The 20,043-nt window shown below is 45.9% G+C and overlaps 1 protein-coding gene across 2 annotated transcripts in view; it reads right to left on the reverse strand.

The window, feature by feature from the left end:
* The window catches only part of GTF3C1 (general transcription factor IIIC subunit 1), a 115,469-nt gene that overhangs the window by 44,963 nt on the left and 50,463 nt on the right, over positions 1-20,043 (reverse strand). For both annotated transcript variants that reach the window (XM_023516723.1, XM_003795750.3), the window contains exons 11-24: positions 17,401-17,537; positions 16,114-16,267; positions 13,242-13,345; positions 12,281-12,465; positions 10,288-10,551; positions 9,651-9,796; positions 8,477-8,574; positions 7,896-7,992; positions 7,602-7,779; positions 4,082-4,223; positions 2,733-2,868; positions 2,286-2,367; positions 1,956-2,144; positions 34-188 (exon numbers count right to left, since the gene is read on the reverse strand). In XM_023516723.1, the coding sequence (XP_023372491.1) occupies positions 34-188; positions 1,956-2,144; positions 2,286-2,367; positions 2,733-2,868; positions 4,082-4,223; positions 7,602-7,779; positions 7,896-7,992; positions 8,477-8,574; positions 9,651-9,796; positions 10,288-10,551; positions 12,281-12,465; positions 13,242-13,345; positions 16,114-16,267; positions 17,401-17,537 (2,067 nt within the window). The remainder of the gene's footprint in view (positions 1-33; positions 189-1,955; positions 2,145-2,285; positions 2,368-2,732; positions 2,869-4,081; positions 4,224-7,601; positions 7,780-7,895; positions 7,993-8,476; positions 8,575-9,650; positions 9,797-10,287; positions 10,552-12,280; positions 12,466-13,241; positions 13,346-16,113; positions 16,268-17,400; positions 17,538-20,043) is intronic.

A 20,043-nucleotide genomic window follows, 5' to 3' on the forward strand; every position in this document is an offset into this window, starting at 1 on the left:
GAGCTGCGAAGGGCAGAGGCTGGGGCCGAGCACCTTGGCGTTGAGGATGTTGCTGGCAATCCGGCAAAGCATGAGCAGCCCATCCTCCTGCATGGTCCAGGTGACACGCAGCCGTGTCATCCTCTGCAGGGCACTCTGGTCAGCCTCATCATGGTAGCGTGGTCTTTTTTTTCCTTCTGGCAACTCTCCTAAAAACACCCAAGGGAGAAGAGAGGAGAGGAGGCCTCTAACAACTGATTTGAGCTGCCACTCTGGGAGGGGAAGGGTTTCTACCTCACTAGTAAGGTCTGATCAAGGGTAACAGATTCTCATTGTATCTAAACTCATGCAAACTAGCCACAAAAGACTCAGCTGGCATGACAGATTATTTTTTAACCCCCCTGTCATCATTTCTCTTTGGTCACCTTTCACAGTTAGGAGATGGACAGCCTACGTGCAGCTTCTAGCTAGCTCATTAATAAGCCACCCTCCAGTCTCTCCCACTGCGACACCAAGTCCTTTGAAGGCAACTTACACAGAAGCTTATACCACACTCAAGGTGTCTGCCACATCAGCAGGACCACTGACTACAGCGTCACTGGGCACCCCCCTCTCCCCTGCTCTGTGACCTCAGGGGCATTGTATAGACACCTGTGCACCGTGGCACCAACAAGGCCTATGTTCCAAGACTGTCTTGAGAATTGAATAGGAAGGGATATGAAACATCTGGTACAGTGCCAGGAAAAAGTAGCTACTAAATAAATAATAGCAAATGCCAGCATCACAGAATATTTACTACGTGCTAAGCACTGGTTTCAGCTTTTTACATATGAAACTTACAACTGGACTACTACTTTGCAATATCATGAGATGGATAGTTATTATCACTACTTTATCTGTGACAGCACGATACTGCAACCTGCTCCAGTCACATAGCTGAGTCAGCATCAGACTCAGGACCGTAGGGTGTGTGCTCAGCCATGAGGTTTTCCAGGGTCTCCTGCCCTGGGGGAGGCATTAATAGCAGTTTCACAGGGCAGACACCATATGCTACTGCCAATTCCAAAAGACTGTTTAATGAGTCTCATTGCTTAGTGAGTTCCAAAGTAAGGCAGAAGAAAAGTGGGGCAAGGAAATTTGGAATCAAAGCAACACCACCACCACCGTATTTTGCCTTGTGATGAATTCAGGTCTTTGTGAGCCAAATTGGTCTCAAATATATCTTGTGGGAAGCTAAACTGAAGGGCCATTTCAACCAATGGAATGCTATTTGTTGCAAATGGCAGCTAAATAAACCACTAAAACAGGTTCCCATTTTAACATTCTGTTTTTATCTGAAATAGCTACAGCTATCAGGTTGTTGTTAAAACATATGGACCACTTTGGTGACATAAAAGTGGTCAAAAAAATAGACACTAGTCTCCTTACCAGCCCCCTTCTGCTATAAATACTGACCACATGAGGAACCCAAAGTGGCAACCTAAGAAGACACTCGGCAAGGGGCTGTGGCAGACTGGAAGAGATTCTGCATGTTTAAATGACTCCCAGATTTCCTCTAATTTAAAAGTGCAGCATGCCTTTTAACTTTGGTTTGATTAGCATACATGGAAATAGTACAAGGTAAACCAAAAGAACAACAGGATTTTGGCAGGTTGTGATGAGGTTTTTGTGAAGGTTTTTCAGTTGAGATGAAATTAGAAATACAAACTGAGGGAGTTACTAAAGCAAGAGATTCTACAAAAAGAAAGACAGAGAAAGCAGGGGAAACATATGGGAAATTCAAGGATCTCTCAGTCTGCCAGATGGGTCTGGGAAATAAAGCAACCATCACAGAGAGTTAGTGCTACAAATCAGGGGAAAATGGGAACTTGCATCCGAGGACAGAGCTGAGGCTAGGCTGGAGTGAGACTGTGGCATGTCTCCAAGCTAGAGGTTACAAAGATAAGGCCCAGAAAATGCAAACAATCATCTGTAACCTTTTCTCTTCCTCTTGAGCTTCTTTCCAGGGTCCTTCTTCAGCCGTTTCCGCTTCTGGCTTTTCCCACCCCTCACTCTCCGGTTTCTGTCCAGGGCAGGCTCTTGATCAACCTCAAACTGTTCTTCCCTGTCAGCATAGAGCTCGGAGCCTGTTCTCCCCTCTCCCCAAATATTCAACCTGCCATTGCCTAGAAATAATCAAAGACAAAGAGTTTTAGGATGAGCTCTACAAAAGATAGAAGGCCAAATTGATCATACAGTGAGTGGCTGCTTTGACAGCCATGTTTGGTACTATGTTTATTTCTGGGGTCAGCTCCCAGCACACATACCTCCAGCACTGAGTGGCAGTGGGCGCTTGGACAGGAACGTCTGGAGCCTCACTGTGAGCCCATTCTCTGTAGCGGTGTTCTCCTAAAACCAAGTATGGTGCTGGAATGAAGCATGAGCCTCCACAAGTCCCTGGGAGCCCAAAAGCACTAAGATGTACAGTCTCTGAGGAAGCCAAGGACCATTGCACAGAGAATGCCAGGGCCCGGCCCCAGGCTACTTGGGAGGATGGAGCCACCTTATCGTCCATGGCACAGTTAGAATCCACTGGAAAAAAATAGGTCAGGTACACACTGAAGGGGTCTGATGCACCTTTAGTACAAATGGAAGCCAATATGTGTGTCTCTGGTTAACTCTCGTTTCACCAATTCAGAAACTGTGAACGAGGAAGGGATAGGAGGAGGATAAGCAGAGGTGACACCCCAAGGTGTCCCAACCCCAGAGCCCACCTTTCTGGGTTTGTTGATGATATAGCTGGTCCAGATCCAGTTGCGCTTTAGGTGTCCATAGAAACTGGAATCGAGCCCAGCGGCTCCCAGCCCATCTCCAGGGATCAAGCCTGCATCCACAACCTCACGGCTCCCACTGAGAAACAGGAAACAAATACAAAAGAGCTTTCTTCAGTAACTGAAAAGACAGAATAGTCAAGGGGTAAGGGGGCACTTACTTATAACTAATGTCTACCTTCCCAGAAAAACACCCAGCCAGTATAAGTGAAAAATTCCGGGCTCAGCACCTATAGTTCAAGAGGCTAATACGCCAGCCACATACACCAGAGCTGGCGGGTTTGAATCCAACCTGGGCCTGCCAAACAACAATGACAACTACAACCAAAAAACAGCTGGGTGTTGTGGGGGGCGCCTGTGGTCCCAGCTACTTGGGAGGCTGAGGCAAGAGAATTGTTTAAGCCTACGAGTTGGAGATTGCTGTGAGGCCACAGCACTCTACCCAGGGCGACAGCTTGAGGCTTTCTAAAAAAAAAAAAAATTTTAGGTCCCTAGTGCTGGCAGGTTTCCACTTTTGCAAGGTAAGTCAAAAATCAGATTTTTATATAAAATCTCCAACTTGAATTTGGACAACTGATTGAATTTGTTTTTTTTTTTTTGAGACAGTCTCACTATGTCACCCTCAGTAGAGTACCATAGTGTCACAGCTCACAGCAACCTCAAACTCTTGGGCTTAAGTGGTTCTCTTGTCTTGGCCTCCCAAGTAGCTGGGACTACAGGCGCCCACCACAAACCCCAGCTATTTTTTGGTTGTAGTTGTCATTGTTCGGGAGGCCAGGGCTGGATTGGAAGCCACCAGCTCCGGTGTATGTGGCTGGTGCCCTAGCTGCTGAGTATAGATGCTGGCTGAGGCCCTGATTGAATTTTTTTTTTTTTTTTTTTTTTTGAGACAGAGCATCAAGCTGTCGCCCTGGGTGTTAGAGTGCTATGGCGTCATAGCTCACAGCAATCTCCAACTCCTGGGCTGAAGCTATTCTCCTGCTTCTGCCTCCCTAGTAGCTGGGATTACAGGTGCCTGCCATAACGCTCAGCTATTTTTTGGTTGCAGCTGTCACTGTTGTTTGGCAGGCTCAGGCTGGATTCAAACCTGCCAGTTCAGGTGTATGCGGCTGGTGCCTTAGCTGCTTGAGCCACAGGCCCTGAAACTGATTGAATTCTTAAAAGCAGTGTATGTGCTAAATAAAGTATGCCTATGGTCAACTTTGGCCTGCAGCCTGCAATTTGTAGCGTCTCCACCAGGGATGCAGGCATCAGGGAGGAGTCCGGCATGTGCTGCCGAGGGTCAGACGCACGTGGTGTACTCCATCATGGCACACTTGCGCTCTAGGTTGTGCTTGTCCATGGCACTCTCTTGCTCCTTCTGTAGGCTGCCCTCCTCGTCACTGGTCTGCCCTGGGCCACTACTCTTCCTGACACGTGGGTAACGCACCACGCCTAGTAAAAGAAACAAGAGTGTGACTGTCACATCTTCCTGCTGTAGCTCTGGTGTCTACAGCAAGCTGCTGGGTGGAGGGAAGAGTGGATTCCTCATCCATGAAGAAACTCCCCCAACAGACCAGGGAGTCTGAAAGTTGCAGAACCTCTTTTTGCAAAATGCCTCATTAAAGGGTGTCAGAGGGAGCAGAGAATAGGATTAAAATGCTGGTGGCTGACCTAACAAAAGGGTTTCTATCAGGTGGAACTTGCGAAGGCTAGACAGCAGACAGGAATCAGGGAGTCCAATAGGCTTGGGGAGTCCAGAGCAGAGGAAGGCCAGGCCTTCCTGCCTGGGGGTCCCCAGGCAAATGGAAAGCCCCAGGGAGGTGCTGGGAGCCAGCACAAAGAAGTCAAGCAGAAATGACTGCACTGGGCAGCACAGCACAGATCGAGAAGGATCTGCACAGATAGCTAAGATAGTGTGCAGTGGCCCCGGGCCCCACTTAGTTCCAGGATTAGCCAAAAGTCTCCTAAATTCTCAAGAGGTGCACTTGAGTGTAGTTAAGAAATTACATTAAGTTATCCTACACTAAAGATTACACTTCTTAAAAGAAAATATAAAATATAACTAAAACTACTTGCTTAAGTAGTTGAGGGAAGATTAGGTTAGCCTGTAACCTGTCAAACACCTTCTCACAATATGCTCAAATAGACACTGTCTGGGGCAGCGCTTGTGGTTCAGTGGGTAGGGGGCCAGCCCCATATACGGAGTGTGGTGGGTTCGAACCTAGCCCTGGCTAAACTGGAACAAAAAAATAGCTGGGCGTTGTGGCGGGTGCCTGTAGTCCCAAATACTTGGGAGGCTGAGGCAAGAGAATCACCTAAGCCCAGGAATTGGAGGTTGCTGTGAGCTGTGTGACGCCACGGCACTCTACCAAGGGCAACGAAGTGAGACTCTGTCTCTACAAAAAAAATAAAAATAATAAATAAATAGACACCGTGGCATGATGGTGCAGCAGTGGGGGAAAGAGGCAGTGGGAGCTCATGCCCTGCACCTCACAGCTGGAACTTTACATAAGACATCTCATTCAAGCTTCACCTCAGACACATATGGGAATGGTAGTGGTGTTCTCAGTTCAGAAATAAACTAAGGCTAAGAGAGGTTATAAACAGCTTGTTCAAGGTCACCCATTTGAATGAATACTTGAAAAAATGGTGAATACTTAATGCAATGCTTCTCATGTACAAGTAATAACTGCACCACCAAGCTGCTTGTCAGAAAGGCAGAACCACTGGGCAGGACCTGGTAATCAGCATTTAACATGTTAGCTTTGGGGCAGCACTTGCTTTAAAAGATGATTACATATTATATGATGCATTTCCCCCAGTCCTTGGAGCAGAATGTCTTCAAATGTTTGTTAAATGGAGAAACAATCAATGCCTGATTAATAGACTCAATAAGCCTCTGACATTTCTGCTCTTGAACACTAAAAGGGATAGAAATTCACCAATTGTCAGATTTGAAAAACTTTGGTGCGAATTACATGCTGGTTCACAAATTTTTATCTAGGTATAAAATGTGGAGGAATTAGGGCATTAATAAAATCTAAAGTGATAAAAGCCTACTTAGCTCACTACTGAATGCCAGAAGATTCTATGAAACATACTACTCTCAAATTTGTCTGGACCCCTTAAAGTTTCTAACTATAAATGCTCATTACTCTGTTGTCATTAAATAATTTTAACCAAACAACTGTGCGACTCCTACTTTGCAGAAATTGTGATATGGATCTTTCTGCTCTGTGATGGGAGGAACAGGATCTAATTCCTCTCATAGGTGCAAATTGAATGTAGCATCCTTTTCCTCCTGGCAAAGGTGGCAGGAAAAGACCAGATGGAGAGTGTCCTGGAGGAAAAAGCACTGGAGTGGAGGCTCTATTGCTTTCCACAAATTCCCCCATTAGTTCAATAAACATTTTGTTGTTTTTTGAGACAGAATCTTACTTTGTCACCTTCAGTAGAATGCCGTGGCATCATAACTCACAGCAACCTCAAACTCTTAGGCTCAAGTGATTCTCTTGCCTCAGCCTCCCAAGTAGCTGGGTCCACAGGCACCTGCTACAATGCCTATTTTTAGAGACAAGGTCTTGCTCTGGCTCAAACTGGTCTCCAACCTGTAAGCTCAGGCAATCCACCCACCTCGGCCTCCCAAGCGCTGGGATTATAGGTGTGAGCCACCGTGCCTGGCCTCAAATTCAATAAACATTTGCCAGATACCAACTGTGTACCAGGCACTTTGCAACCCCTAGGGATAGAAGCCAAATTTCCTGTGCTCAGGAACTCACAGGATGAAATGAGATGATGACAGTAACGATTCTGGAAAAGCTTTCTCATAAAGGTGATGTTTGAAGCGGAAGTGACCACGTGGAGCTGAGCAAGAGGGAAGGCCATCCAGGGAGGGGAAAGGGTATGAACAAGGGCCCCATGCAAAGCCTAACTCAGCCAACACACCTCACAAAACTTCCTCCCAATTCTTCCTCCAAAACTCCTCCCAGACCCTCCCTCCTCCCACTCCCAGGGTCACCAGTAGATGTCTCCTAGACAGGGTCATACTCTTTTAGTGGCCTCCTTGCTTGCATTCCACACCTGTGCCTCTAGCCTAGCCCATTCTCCACACAGCAGCCACGTGAACTTTTAAAAACATGAGTGATCTTGGTACCCCCTGTTTATTAACTACCAATGGCTCCTTATCACTCCTCCAATAAACCCAAACTCCACTGTGTCCTATAAGGCCCCTGGCGTCGGGCTCCTGCCACCCTCCTCCCACACAAGCTGGCCTTTTCTCTTTCTCCAACGTGACACTCAGGGCCTCTGCCTCTGCCCCCCGCCCACGACAGCCTCCCTAGCTCTGGCCATGGCTGGCGTAGTCTCATCCTTTAGATCTCAGCTCAGATGTCTCCCCAGTAGGCTGTTGTGAGCTTTAGAATCCACATCGCCCATATGCCAGCATGACTTACAATCACACTCGGAGTGCTCTTATGAGCTGTGTTTCTTTTTTACTAGAATTCAAGCCTCACGAAGGCAGGGCAAGGTGTGTTCTCACCATTGCAAAGGCAGACACAGGAAATGACATACAGCAGGCATTCAATAAATACCTATTTAATAAACAAGTGAATGAAAACAAGGGGGGCTGCTTGGGCTTAAATGTGTGGGAGACCAGGAGCCAGCCCCATCACTCTCCTTTCTAAGGGACCCTGGGTGCATTCTAGGCCTCTGGGGGGCAGTATGAAAACCACCCAGCTAGGAGACTCCCAGGCTCTTCTAGCTCTAAATCCCTGTTATCACACACAAGGGAGAGAGAATAGTTAAGGTCTATCAAAGACAGGTGGTACCTACCTAGTGGGGTATTGAGACAGACACACTGCAGATCAAACCAGTAATTTTCCACATCCTGCATCGAGTTGAGGACATAGAGACGCCTTTCGAATGGACGGCTGCTGCGGGCAAGGTTGTAATGTGGGTCACAGATGGTGGTGTCAACAATGACCGCATTCTTCTTCAAGAAGATAAAGACCTACGGGAGATATCAGATGGGGAGAGAGGAGCACTGCAGGATCAGCATTGGGTCTGGCTTTTATGTAACTGTGTTTCAGAATTAGGACAATTTTCGTTTGGGCTGAAGGACATTACCTGATCTTTATCCTGAAACTTTTCCGTGGGACCAAACTGTAGCAGCCCCATGTAGCACAGCCTCTGAAGGTTCTCCACCACTGAAAAGATATAACGCCTGGAAAACAGAGAGATAGCAGGTTCCCATCACACCACACCACACCACACCACATTCAGCAGCCTGAGTCAGCATCCAGGACATGGGGTATGGCTCACTTCTCTCTTCTACCTGGTGGTACCCAGAGGCCCATCCTCAGGCCTGCTCTGTGCCAAGGTCCAGAACTACCCTTCCAAACATCCAACCAGGCAGTGGAGCATAGACCTCACACTTGGGGTTAGACTTGGAAAGCAAAAGTAATGAAAGGAATAAAAAATCACTTAAATACTTGCAGACTTTAGCAGATTTTACTTTAAAAGAACCTTGAAATCAAGTAATAAAATTTACCAGCCATACTTTGGTGGCTGAATTAATAAAAACCTTAAATGTTTATAATCTAGAAGGTGGAAACTTTCCTTTTCCTGGCAAATGTTTACTCAGAACCCTAACTTTTAAGAGCCTGTCTGGACCCGATGCTACTTTGTGCCAGGTTCAATGTCCTCACCTCTTGTACAGGAGCTGCTGCCGGATGGGCCTGGGGAGAAACCGGATCAGTGTGTGCTTCTTCACAGGATCATTCAGAAACTCCTCCAGGTTGTCCACCTAGAAGGATTTTCAGGTTCAATTCACCCTGAAGGCCAGAGTGAACTGCAAGAGTCATAGAGAAACACTCGGATCTTTCGATGGCCATCTCTCTGAACCTGCCCATCAGACCCTCTTTCCTGCCCTCCAAACCCTCCTATCCTTGCCTCTGGTCTCACCACCTCCCCGTTATAGCCCATCCACCACACTGCCGAGGGCAATAAACAAGCACCTTCATATCCTGCAGTGGGCAAATAGACTGCTAAAATATTTCCACAGGGCAATACAGAAGGGTATTTATGTTAAACAACAACAAAAAATGAACACTCATTTTTTCTGAAGCTCATGATACTGCCTCTATTCTTACTCTGAGGAAAAAATGATGGAGCTACCCACATCTATTCATCAATATGTCATGTGTAATAGTAAGAAATTGGAATTTAAATGTCCAAAAATAGAAAATATTATTGGTTAAATAAATTAAGAGTACATGCATAAGAAGGAATGGTATGAATCTATTTAATATCAAGAGTAAAAAGTTAATGATGTGGAAAATATGATACATTGTTCAGTCAAAAGAACAGATAATAAAAGAGTAAATACAGTTTCAACTGAGTTTTGTAAAAAGGGGAGATTACACAGACACACACACACACACACAGAGCATAGTAATAAAAGACCAGAAGAAAACGTACCCAAAAGATGAGCAGTGATTATCCCTTTAAGTGATGAGCTGTGGGTAATTTCTATTTCCTTCTTTTTATTTGCTAAATTTCTATAAACATTTTATTATTGTATCATGATTGTCTATCTACCTACCTACTTACTGACAGATCTAAATGGACAAGTTTTTGAAGCCCTTAACCAATCATTCATCCATCTATCCATCCACCCAATTATCTATCTTATCTATGTAGAACAAATCCTTAAAGTATTTTCTCTTGACTGACCATCCTTCCATGCATCTATCCTTCCATGTTTTCATCAACCTATCCTTTCATCCATCCATCCATCCATCCTGAGGTCTTTTCCCTTGACCAGGGGAACATAGGCCCTTTGGCTCAGAGGAGGTGTGACAATCACAGAGTCACCAGTACCTTATAGCTGACTTGCACAATCTGGATAAAAATGGAGAGTGGGAGACAGAGGAGAATGTCGCTGACAAGGGCCCAGCCAAATCCAAAGTCCCTGTGGACTGGGACGGGAGGGATGTAGCGCATCCACGAGGCTTCATCCACATATACTAGGGAAGAAATCAGAGTCACTCCCAGCAGTTAGGATCCCAGTCATAATGACAAAAATCAGTAACATCTCCCAGCAGATCTTGGTCCCTTTACCACAAACTTGGGCAAAAACTCCATTTGTTAGGCAGGAAGGAGGAGGAGATAGAAAGCCTGGAGGTTCAGGGAATTTAGATTATGTCTCATTTAGATGAGGAGACTATATTGGAACATAGTCTGTTCAGATCAGGATGAGGAACCATTATTTCTTTTTTTGTTTTCTTTTTTTTTTTTGAGACAAGAGTTTCACTTTGTTGCCCTTGGTAGAGTGCTATAGCATTGCAGCTCACGGCAACCTCCAGCTCTTTTACTTAGGTGATTCTCTTGTCTCAGCCTCCCAAGTAGCTGGGACTACAGGCACCCACCATAATGTCTAGCTAAAACCATTCTGTTTCTTCCTGGATCCTGCCAAGACCTGCCTGCCCTAGGTGCAGGCATGGCCGCGACATCTCACCTGTCTCTGTGGCAAGCTCCACTTCAGCCTCCCAGGTGACGCCATCTTGGCTGTCTTTGGTTGGGGAGGCCTCCCAGACATTTCTAGAGGAGGAGGCTGCCCTGCCCGGCTCCTGCTTTATTGTTTTTCTTTCACTGATGTGACTTGGGTTCTCCACTGTGTTGCTGGCAGGGTGCCCATAGATCAGGTACCACAGAAACATGTGGACCATCCGCAGGCGAGGCATTTTGGGCAGAAACCCTAGAGAACGTCCGAGTCCAGGAACTGAAGCAAGAAATGGGGAGGGCAGTGTCTGAAAAATCCCTGATTGAATTCAGTTCAATTCATTCAAAACCTATTGAGTGCCATTATGTGCGAAGTATCAGGAAGATGGCAAATAATTCTCTCAGAGCTCACTTTCTAGTGTACGAGGACAGACAATAAAAAATACCTAAAATAGCACATCAGATGGAAATAGCTGGGGTAGAAAATAAAGCAAGGATGGGAGAAGGGCTGTAATTCTACATACAGTGAAGAGGAGGCCGCTGAGGAGAGGCCTTGGAGTAAAGTCCTTGAGTTGGTGAAGGGGAGGCTGGGCAGATATCTGGGTACGTGCAGACTAGGTAAATGCAAGGTGCCTGGGATGGGTGTATGCCTGGCACATTCTTGGAATGGCCAGGAGGCTGGAGGGGGCAGAGTGTACCAGCAAAGAGGAGAGTGCAGGAGCTGAGGCTGGAGCATAATGGGAAGGGAACCGGTAAGGAGGGTCTAAGAGGCTACTGTGTGAGGACCTGTGGTTTGATGGAAACTGTGCCTTATATTCCAAAATCTTGGTTCTTTAAAAGTAGCTCATTTCTTTATTGATATAAATAAACTGTTCTCTAACTTTCCTCAGTGAAAAAGGACAGGTGTGAGACAGAGTAACAAGGTGGTGGGCCAAGTGCCTAGAGGCCCTCTGAGAGTGCACTTGCTGCCCTTGCTCTACCCAGGTGCATGTGCCGCTCTGCACACAGACTTATGGTCCTATTTCTCCTTAATCTGACCTTTACTCACATAGGAAACTCACATGGCTATTGAGAGACTGAGTTGTAATTATGCAGATCCCAAAACAAAGGAAGATTAATCCCTTCTGAATATCCTTGGATTGGAACACACATACCACAAACCATGCAAGTGAAGGCCACACTGTGGGAATGGAGTCTCAAAAAGGGCAGTCACATAAATCACCTCTTCCTCTTGGAATTCCTGGTCTACTGTGCTGGATACCAGACGCTGGTTGGCAGAGGTCTGGGCCCTGGTAAGGCAAGTCTGCCCTCCTTCCTGCACACGCATTGTGGCTAGGAGAGGAGCAGGGTACCTGGGTATAAAGTCCTGGCCATCTGCACTTGCACAGCACAAATTTATATCAGAGTAGCTCAGAGAGAAACGAGTGAGCAGATGACCCAGTTAGAGACTTGACTGGGAAAATTACATGAGTGCTCAGCCTCAACAACTACACTGCCAGGGGATTTGTAGGGTCTGGACAGGGAGAGATTTTCTGTGGTTTAAAGTATGTTCCAGCCCAAGGATATTCAGAACTAGGAATTAATCCTTCCTTACACTGGGATCTAGTACAATTTCATCTGAGTCTCTGAACAGCCATGTGAGGTATGCCAGGCAGAATTATACCTATTCTACAGCTAGGGAAATGATGCTGGCAGAAGTTATGTCCAGCCCAATATGCTCCAGTCAGTAATTCAGACCCAATTCTATTTTTTCTTTTCTTTTTGAGACAGAGTGTCACTTTGTTGGCTCTTGCTTTTGCTCAGGCTGGTCTTAAACTCCTGAGCTCAAGAGATCCACCTGCCTCAGACTCCCAGAGTGCTAGGATTATAGGTGTGGACCACTGTACCCAGCCTAGACCCAATTCTTCTAACTCCAGCTCAGTGCTCAAAATGATGAGAACATTGAATGACTCAAACATCATCATGTGAACAACAAGGGAAAAAAATATAGACAAGAAGCTGCTTTTTACCTATAACGGGGTTATAATTTCTAAGCTGGGTTATGCCCATTTTCTCATCACTTTTTTTAATCCGTCCACTTTCTGACTTAGAGGAAGCACTTATGTGAGAGTCTTCTGATCCACTTGGGCCCTCTTTTCCTTGACCTTCTTCTTCTGCCTCCCCTTGGGGCACTGGATGCTGAGAAGCTTTACCCCTGCAGTTCAAATACAATATGCAATAATACATAGAAAAAACCAAGGGCTGAGAGAAAGGAGAGGGTATGTCCCAAAGAATCAGATGAAGCCATTGGGCCTGGGGTTTCAAATTCAACTGTCCCTAGGAGCCATACAGATGACACAAACAAATACAATTTATGTCAAGTCAAGAGACATCTGGGGGTAGTGGAGACGTGGGACTGGGGAGAGGACTCCCATTTATGGGGCAGCTGCTGCCTGTGAGAAAGGGAGCCCAATGTGCTAGGTCTTTTCACAACTTTATAAACACCAGAAATTAGGAATTTTATGAGAAATGAATCAGCAACTGGTTCAAAGTACATGTGGCCAATACCGGTAGAATGCACAGATCAGTGCCTGCAGGACAGGTGAGCCCTCTGCCCTCTGGGGGCCATCTCTAGTTGAGATGCAGCTAAGAATTTTCAGCTCTGAGTTTCTCTTGACCAGTTAGACAGTTTATGAACAAAGCTAGAGAAGATCTCAGAAGGGCAACTAGAATCATTTCAAGCCATTTTGAGACTGAGTTGTTTCAGACATCAGAGGTCTATGATTGGGAGTAATCTGTACACTGAACATTGGCCCTTGTCTAGACTAAGGGATCATGAACCACAAACTCTAAGTCAATGAATTAACTGATTTTGTTTATGAAATAAACTCACTGATTTATAAATAAAGAACTCTGAGAAAACTGCTTCCAGCCAGAACACATAGGTCCAGGCGGCCTTGCTATGGATTACTCCTGGGAGCTGTCACTTGCCTGTTGGCTGTGTTTGAATTGGAGATCCGGAAGCGAACCTGCTCAATTGCACTTCTCACAAGAGGGTCATTTTGGTCCATGGACGGGTGCACTACCAGATCCACCTGCAGAAAGAGGTCAGAGTGTCCCAAAGGATAAGAGAATTGCTGAGGGAGACTTGGCTCCACAACTCTGTCCCTTAGCGGAACACTGCTTACATCCATTTTCATTAATGTTTCCAAAAGACAATTATGAGAATGAAGCAAAATGTGTTGCTCAACAGTTTGCACTTACAGCCACTAGCATCAAAATCCCTCAAGTGACCAAGCAATCAAGCTCAACCATCAGTGCTGTGGCTTTTCTGCTTGAGTGAGGAATTCTGGCCTGGACACAGAGCTACAATTCCCCTGCTGGGCTGTCACAGCCCACTGGTCTCTGCTGTGACCTGATGGGCTGCTCCTGAAGCCCTGCTCCCACTATCTGAGAACTTCCCAGTTGCTCGTGAATCCTGAGGGCTTCCATCTGAAAAAGGTAAGCAGCTTTCATTAATCACCACTCTCTGAGAGTGCCATCGCGGGACTCCTGCTGGGCACACTTCCAAACGGGCAGAGGATTTAGGCTGCTTTTGTTGTTTTTTACCTTTTCCAAGCTAGTGAAGCTGAACAGTTAAGGCGGTTATCATTTCACGAGGGGTGTAGGATGAAAATGGAAACTGTGTGGAAGGGAAGTAACTTGAATGCTCAGCAGAGAAGTGGAATTGAGCAGGGGGTATGAGTGTGCCAGCTGTGCTATGGATAGTGAGGCACAAAGACCTGGGCACCCTGAGAGCCAGAATTCTTGTTTGACTATCACTGGCAAGAGATAGCAAAATAAGTTGTCTGAGTGTCAACTTGGGCCAGCAGTTTCCTACCAAATATGGGCTTAGATAAGTTTGGAAGCAGGGGATGGGCAGATCTAAGCCTAGATGAAGGCTTAGAAGGCTGCATGGGGCTCATTCTCTCCTGATCCTCATTTGTGAAATGAGGATAACCCCCCTACATAGATACACTGAGATATCAACTTGTCACTTTTGTGAGGCTCAAATGAGATTCAGTTAAGTAACACTTTAGAGAATTTAAAAGCACAGCACTCATATCTCCCCACTTTTTTTAAAAAAATAAGACAGAGCCTCACTTTTTCGCCCTGGGTAGAGTGCCGTGGTGTCACAGCTCACAGCAACCTCCAACTCCTGGGGCTTAGGAGATTCTCTTGCCTCAGCCTCCTGAGTAGCTGGGACTACAGGCACCCACTGCAACACTTGGCTATTTTTTTTTGTTGTAGTTTGGCCGGGGTCAGGTTCGAACCCGCCACCCTCTGTATATGGGGCTGGGGCCCTATCCACTGAGCCACAGGTGCTGCCCAGTATCTCCCCACTTTCAATAGTCAAATGTCTCAGCCAAGTGCCCCAAAGCCCAACAGTCAGGACAGGATGCAGGAGTAAAAGGCCAAGGGCTGACTCAAGTGCATCACCTCTAGCCAGCATGATCCAGCAGAGTAGAAGGCTGCTTGGCAGCAAGTACCCTGAGTGCCCAGAGCCCAGTGCCCAGAGTCTGTTCTAGAAATGCACACGCAGCTGGAAAAATCGGCCACTGTAGTGGTGGTAACCTGTAGGCAGAGACACCCCTGTTTCTGGACAGTTTCGTTTCTGAGGTTATATGATCCCCAATATTTACCTGCTGTACTTGTCCCTCACTCTAGTTCCTCTTCTGCTCCCTCTGGTACAGCCTGGTGGGAACAGCTCAAGACACAGCTGACATGTGTGCAGATGCCTCTCCCTACCCCTAATCCAGGGAAAGTGTTGCTGCCCTCATTTGTCACACTAACAAGACAGCCTAAGAAGAGCACACTAAGAAGTCCACTCTCTGAAAGTCAACACAAGTCAGAGATTGGGCTTTTCCTGCCCTTAGAGAAGTGAGCACAGGGACCTATGGCCACTGCTTATGGGGACAGAGGCAGCTGGTGGGGAGGGCAGCAGGGTCAAGGAGACTTAATTGTTTAACTTAAAAAAGATGCACAGAAGATACAAAAACCAATGAGAGCCGTCAGCTTTCAATAGTAGACACTGTGTTTCTTAAGTCACTTTTTGTACTGTTTTGTATTTTACAAATTGCTCAAAAAACAGAAGTACAAAAGCAGAAATGACCCTGCCAGCTTATTAAAAGAAAACAAAATATAAAAGCAGACCTATCCTAAGGCAGAGATCAGAAATGTAGTCAGGAAAAAGGTCAGGGGATTAAAAGTGACTGTGGCCACACAACAATTCTCTTCGGCCTTAGTGCCTAGTTGTACTATGCAAATCACCCTAACCCTGAAAACTGTGTGCCTTAGAATACGTGTAGAGCTGCTAAGCTATAGTTGCTATGGGAATGGCCCTAAACTGTAAATTTACAGAATAAACTGAGACAGAAGAGATGCATAGTTCCCCTCCTGTTGAGTCACTGACATCATTTCCCTTGGGATATGTTTCCTCAGATCTCCATGAAAATGCTGTGCTGCTTAGTCTAAAATTTCTGCCTTCTAAATGTTATTTAACTTCTCCCAGCTCTGCTCTGTTGAACTTCAATGTGCTTCCACTTTCCTTCCCGTTTGTTCAAGGCTGGCTGCAAGGCTAGATGCCTGCATGGAGCTGCTTGGAGTTGACCAACTGCTTCAACATGCAACCAAACTATTGCTTCGTTCTGCTTCCAGCTTCCGTGTAAAGGTAGGACGACCCTTGGCCCCCAAATTATGAGGGTAATTCCAAGATACTGGTAATAAAAGAACAACCAAGACAAACACTGACAGAAGAAGCTAGACAGAAAAAGCTCCAACAGCACAAGGCTGGGTTTGTGGGCAGCAGCAAAGCCAGAATTACCTTCTTCTTGATGCCATCTTGGATGACTGTAGTCCGATAGAGTCTTAAGAGACCTTCCTCAGACAGGTTCCGCACCAAGCGGACAATGGACTTCTTACAGCACTTGGTGGACACGCCTTCTTGCTTCTCCTGATCCATGATCATCTTCTGAATCCTGTTAACAAACAGTTAACATCCCCAATCTCAATAGGAGGGCTTTCCTTAACACAGGTGACAGATACATGCCTAATGGTATCTAATGGACACTAGGGAAGAATTATAGAGGGTTTTCGTTCACCCTGAAAAGGCTGACTTCTTGAGATGTTAAAGATCATGTCTCTATGTGGCAGAAGAGTTAATTAAGGACAAGCCACCAGTCACAGCACTCCATGTGCTGAACCTTTCACCAGCAACTTGAGAGACGACCTGATTTGTGATGACAGCAGGGACACTGAGCACCATGATCAAAATCTGTGGTCTCTGAGTCTACATGCTAATTTAACATCCGGCCAAGGGACATTCCAGTTCACCACTGTCCCCTCAAATAAGAAGTTATTCTTGATTTCTCTCTTGGTATCACTTACTCTCTAGAACTTCCTGAGTCACTTCAGTAATATTTCTAGATCACTGATCATAGAATGACAGGGCCAGAAGGGACACCCCTCACTGCACAGAAAGGGGACTAAAGGGATAGCATCTGCAGATAGTCCCTGGGCCCACTTGGCCCTCACTATAGAGACCAAGTACAAAGGAGGACCCATGTCCTTGACTGGAGGGTAAGGCTCCTCTTCACATGGCTTTCACACTTGGTGCCTCAGAAGCCCAGAAGATGCCACCCCAGGAGGTGGTGGTAATGGAGGATTATAAAGACCAAGCCAGAGCTCAGAGCCTCTACTCCACCCAAACACAGAAGCTCTATGTGTGTTTCTTGTTTTTTATTCCACAGAAGATTCTGTTTGAACAAAAGCCCCCATGGAGAACTAAAAGTTTACAAGTAATGCTATGACCTACCTAAGTATCTTCACTCTCCTTTCTTAGAAATAATTTTCCAGGAAAGAAGAAGGGCAAATGCATTTTCCCCACAACTTCCATTTCTTGATCAATCATCCTCTCCCTGTCTATATTCCTCCATGCCTACATTTTTTGCATAGTAAGGACAAATGCTAATCCTTTCCACCACAGAGGGATACCACAAAAATTTATACAGTAGAACAAAGATTCAAATCCCTCTCAGTCCCTTCTGAGGCTTGTGATGACTAACTGGGATTAGAATTATTATTGATGATAGACAGACAGATTATTCCTTACGTGAATAAGCTTTCAATTAAGCGGAGGTTGGTGACAGCTTCTATGATCAGATTCCTGCGTTTCAACAGCCGATAAGTTTCATGGGGTTTGTCCTGGCCTGCACCATGCCTCCCAGTCTTCTGGGAACTGCTACTCTCCTAGAACAGAGACCAAAAGGATGAGATCCAACGAGCTCAGCACAGCTTGAGCCACACACCAGTTTTACATGTGTACTGTCCCTAAGGAATTTCTACTTCCATCTTTTAAGAAGGAAAGTCAAGAAGTCTGTTCTCCTACGCAGGATCCCCCTGCCCTACCATTTCAGTGCTGTGAAATAGCAAAGAGACCTTCTAGTAGAGGACCCTGGGCCACCTGATAAGGAACAACTGGATTCACAACAGAAATCAGAGGCATCTACTCTAGCAACCCCTGAAAAAGAGGAAAGCATTCCCTTAATTTCTCTTGCTTCCTCCACAGTAGAGGGGAAGAAATTAACATACTTTCACTTACATACCAGTTACTTTATTAGGCTTTTATCATTAAAAACTCCAAATAACTTTATCAGTATTGTTTATATTTTGCAGAAGAGGAAACCAGGGCTCAATATTGCTAAGTAACTAACTATCCAGGGTGCCACACACTGACTGTATGCCAGGATGGCACTTCTAACCACACACAGGGCAATGTGGGAAGTCTCTGGGCCACAGAAAATATGAAGCAGAGGTTGGGTTTCAAATCCAATACAGGTTTCCATGAGGAAATTAGGACGAATGGATCTATGCTTCCTCTTTTATCCCTGTCCAAATGTCTACTTCTCTCTTAATGTCTTCTTTCTGTCTTCCATGAGCTAAAAGTGAACTTGTCCTACCTGCCCTTGGATCACAATGTTAAAGACCAAATGTGAACCCTGAATGGAAAAGAAATGCTAACTCTAACATAAGCCTTGTGAATCACTGGGCCCCAATCAGTGCTTTACAGCAGCCCTGGGGCACTCCATTCACCATCTCCTTGCTCAGAGTGACACTTCCAGGAAATAAGATGGTGCCCAAGGAGGTTACTCGGTAATGGTAGAACGGCCACTTCCCTGCCAACCATGGGAGCCTTGGATGAGGCACAGTTCTCTTGTGGAGGGGGAAGGGCTAGAGGGGAAAGATTCAAAGATTCAACAAGGGTCCCAAGAATGGCAGAGACCTTTGTTCTCCTTTCCATTTCAGAGTGAACAGCTAGGGGAAAGCCACATGAGCAGATCTGGCCTGCCTGTGGGTGAACAAGCACTCAAAGAGCCTCCAAGTGAAAAGTCACTGCTACAGTTCTTAGTAGAGTCACAGTGCTGTCATTACTCTGGTAATGGATTTCTATTAGGAAGAGGAACAGTTTAGCTAGGAAGCAAGTCACATGGGGACCTGATGAGAGGTACAAAGTGGGTGGTGGCTGAGAAGGCAGGTAGAACTCTCAAGACCTGTAGGGATCCCTGCTGACAGGCCCACTGCTTGTTAGAGCTGACATCAATCTTACTCCATAGAGAGTTATAGCATCCAAACGGCAGAGGGCCGAGAGGGGCTAGAAAAATCTACCTTGTGCCCTATCACCTCTGCTGTATGGACATTTCCAAATCACGGGCCTCCATTCCAGAAAGGGAGATACAACATAGGGTAAGAACTGCACACAAACGGGCTCCAAACCTTACTTTGTCATTAATTGAACAAGCAAATTACTATGTCCCCATGGGCTTTGCTTTCTCCCTCACAGACCAAAGCTGATATTTCTGTGGTGAAGCCTGCGCAAAACAGCAGCAAAAGCATTGAAAGCCACCCTGGATCAGATGTCCATTCCATGTCTATCCTATGTTCCCAAAATACAGGAGGTACCACCAGCAGTATCTTAGGTACTTTTAGGTGACAAAGAACACGGCATTAAGTGAATGAATCACATAATTTTCTGTATTGTCTTTTTATTTTAATTTTTATAAAGTCAGAATCTTATGGCTCGGTACCTGTAGCTCAGTGCTTAGGGCACCAGCCACATGCACTGGGGTTGGTGGGTTTGAACCTGGCCCAAGCCTGCTAAACAAACAAACAACAACAACAAAAATAGCTGGGTGTTGTGGTGGGTGCCACAAGGGAGGGAGGCTGAAGCAAGAGAATCACTTGAGCCCAAGAGTTTGAGATTGCTGTGAGCTGTGACACCACAGCACTCTATGGAAGGTGGCATACTGAGACTCTTGTCTCAAAAAAAAGGAATCTTGCCATGTTGCCCAGTTTGGTCTTCAACTCTGGGCCTCAAGCAGTCCTCCTGCCTCAGCCTCCCAAAGTGCTGGGATTACAGGTGTGAGTCACTGCACCAGCTATCAACTGACATTTAATCTTTCTAATTACCGTGATGAAAAAGTATTGCCCTGAATCTACTGCATCTTTAATAGGTAACATACAACAGTATCTGACCAAGATACTGTGTCTTTTTTATAGTAAATTATCTTAGTCTTTCATCTAAAGTGGAATTTCTCAACCTTGGCGGTACTGACATTTAGGCTGGACAACTCTCTGTTGTAAGAGGCTGCCCTGCATATTATAAGAATATTTGGCTCGGCGCCTATAGCTCAACCGGCTAAGGCGCCAGCCACGTACACCTAAGGTGGCGGGTTCGAATCCCCAGCCCGGACCCGCC

Source organism: Otolemur garnettii, unplaced genomic scaffold, assembly GCF_000181295.1.
Source record: "Otolemur garnettii isolate 467f Iridium unplaced genomic scaffold, OtoGar3 scaffold00096, whole genome shotgun sequence".
In the NCBI taxonomy this organism is placed as follows: domain Eukaryota; kingdom Metazoa; phylum Chordata; class Mammalia; order Primates; family Galagidae; genus Otolemur; species Otolemur garnettii.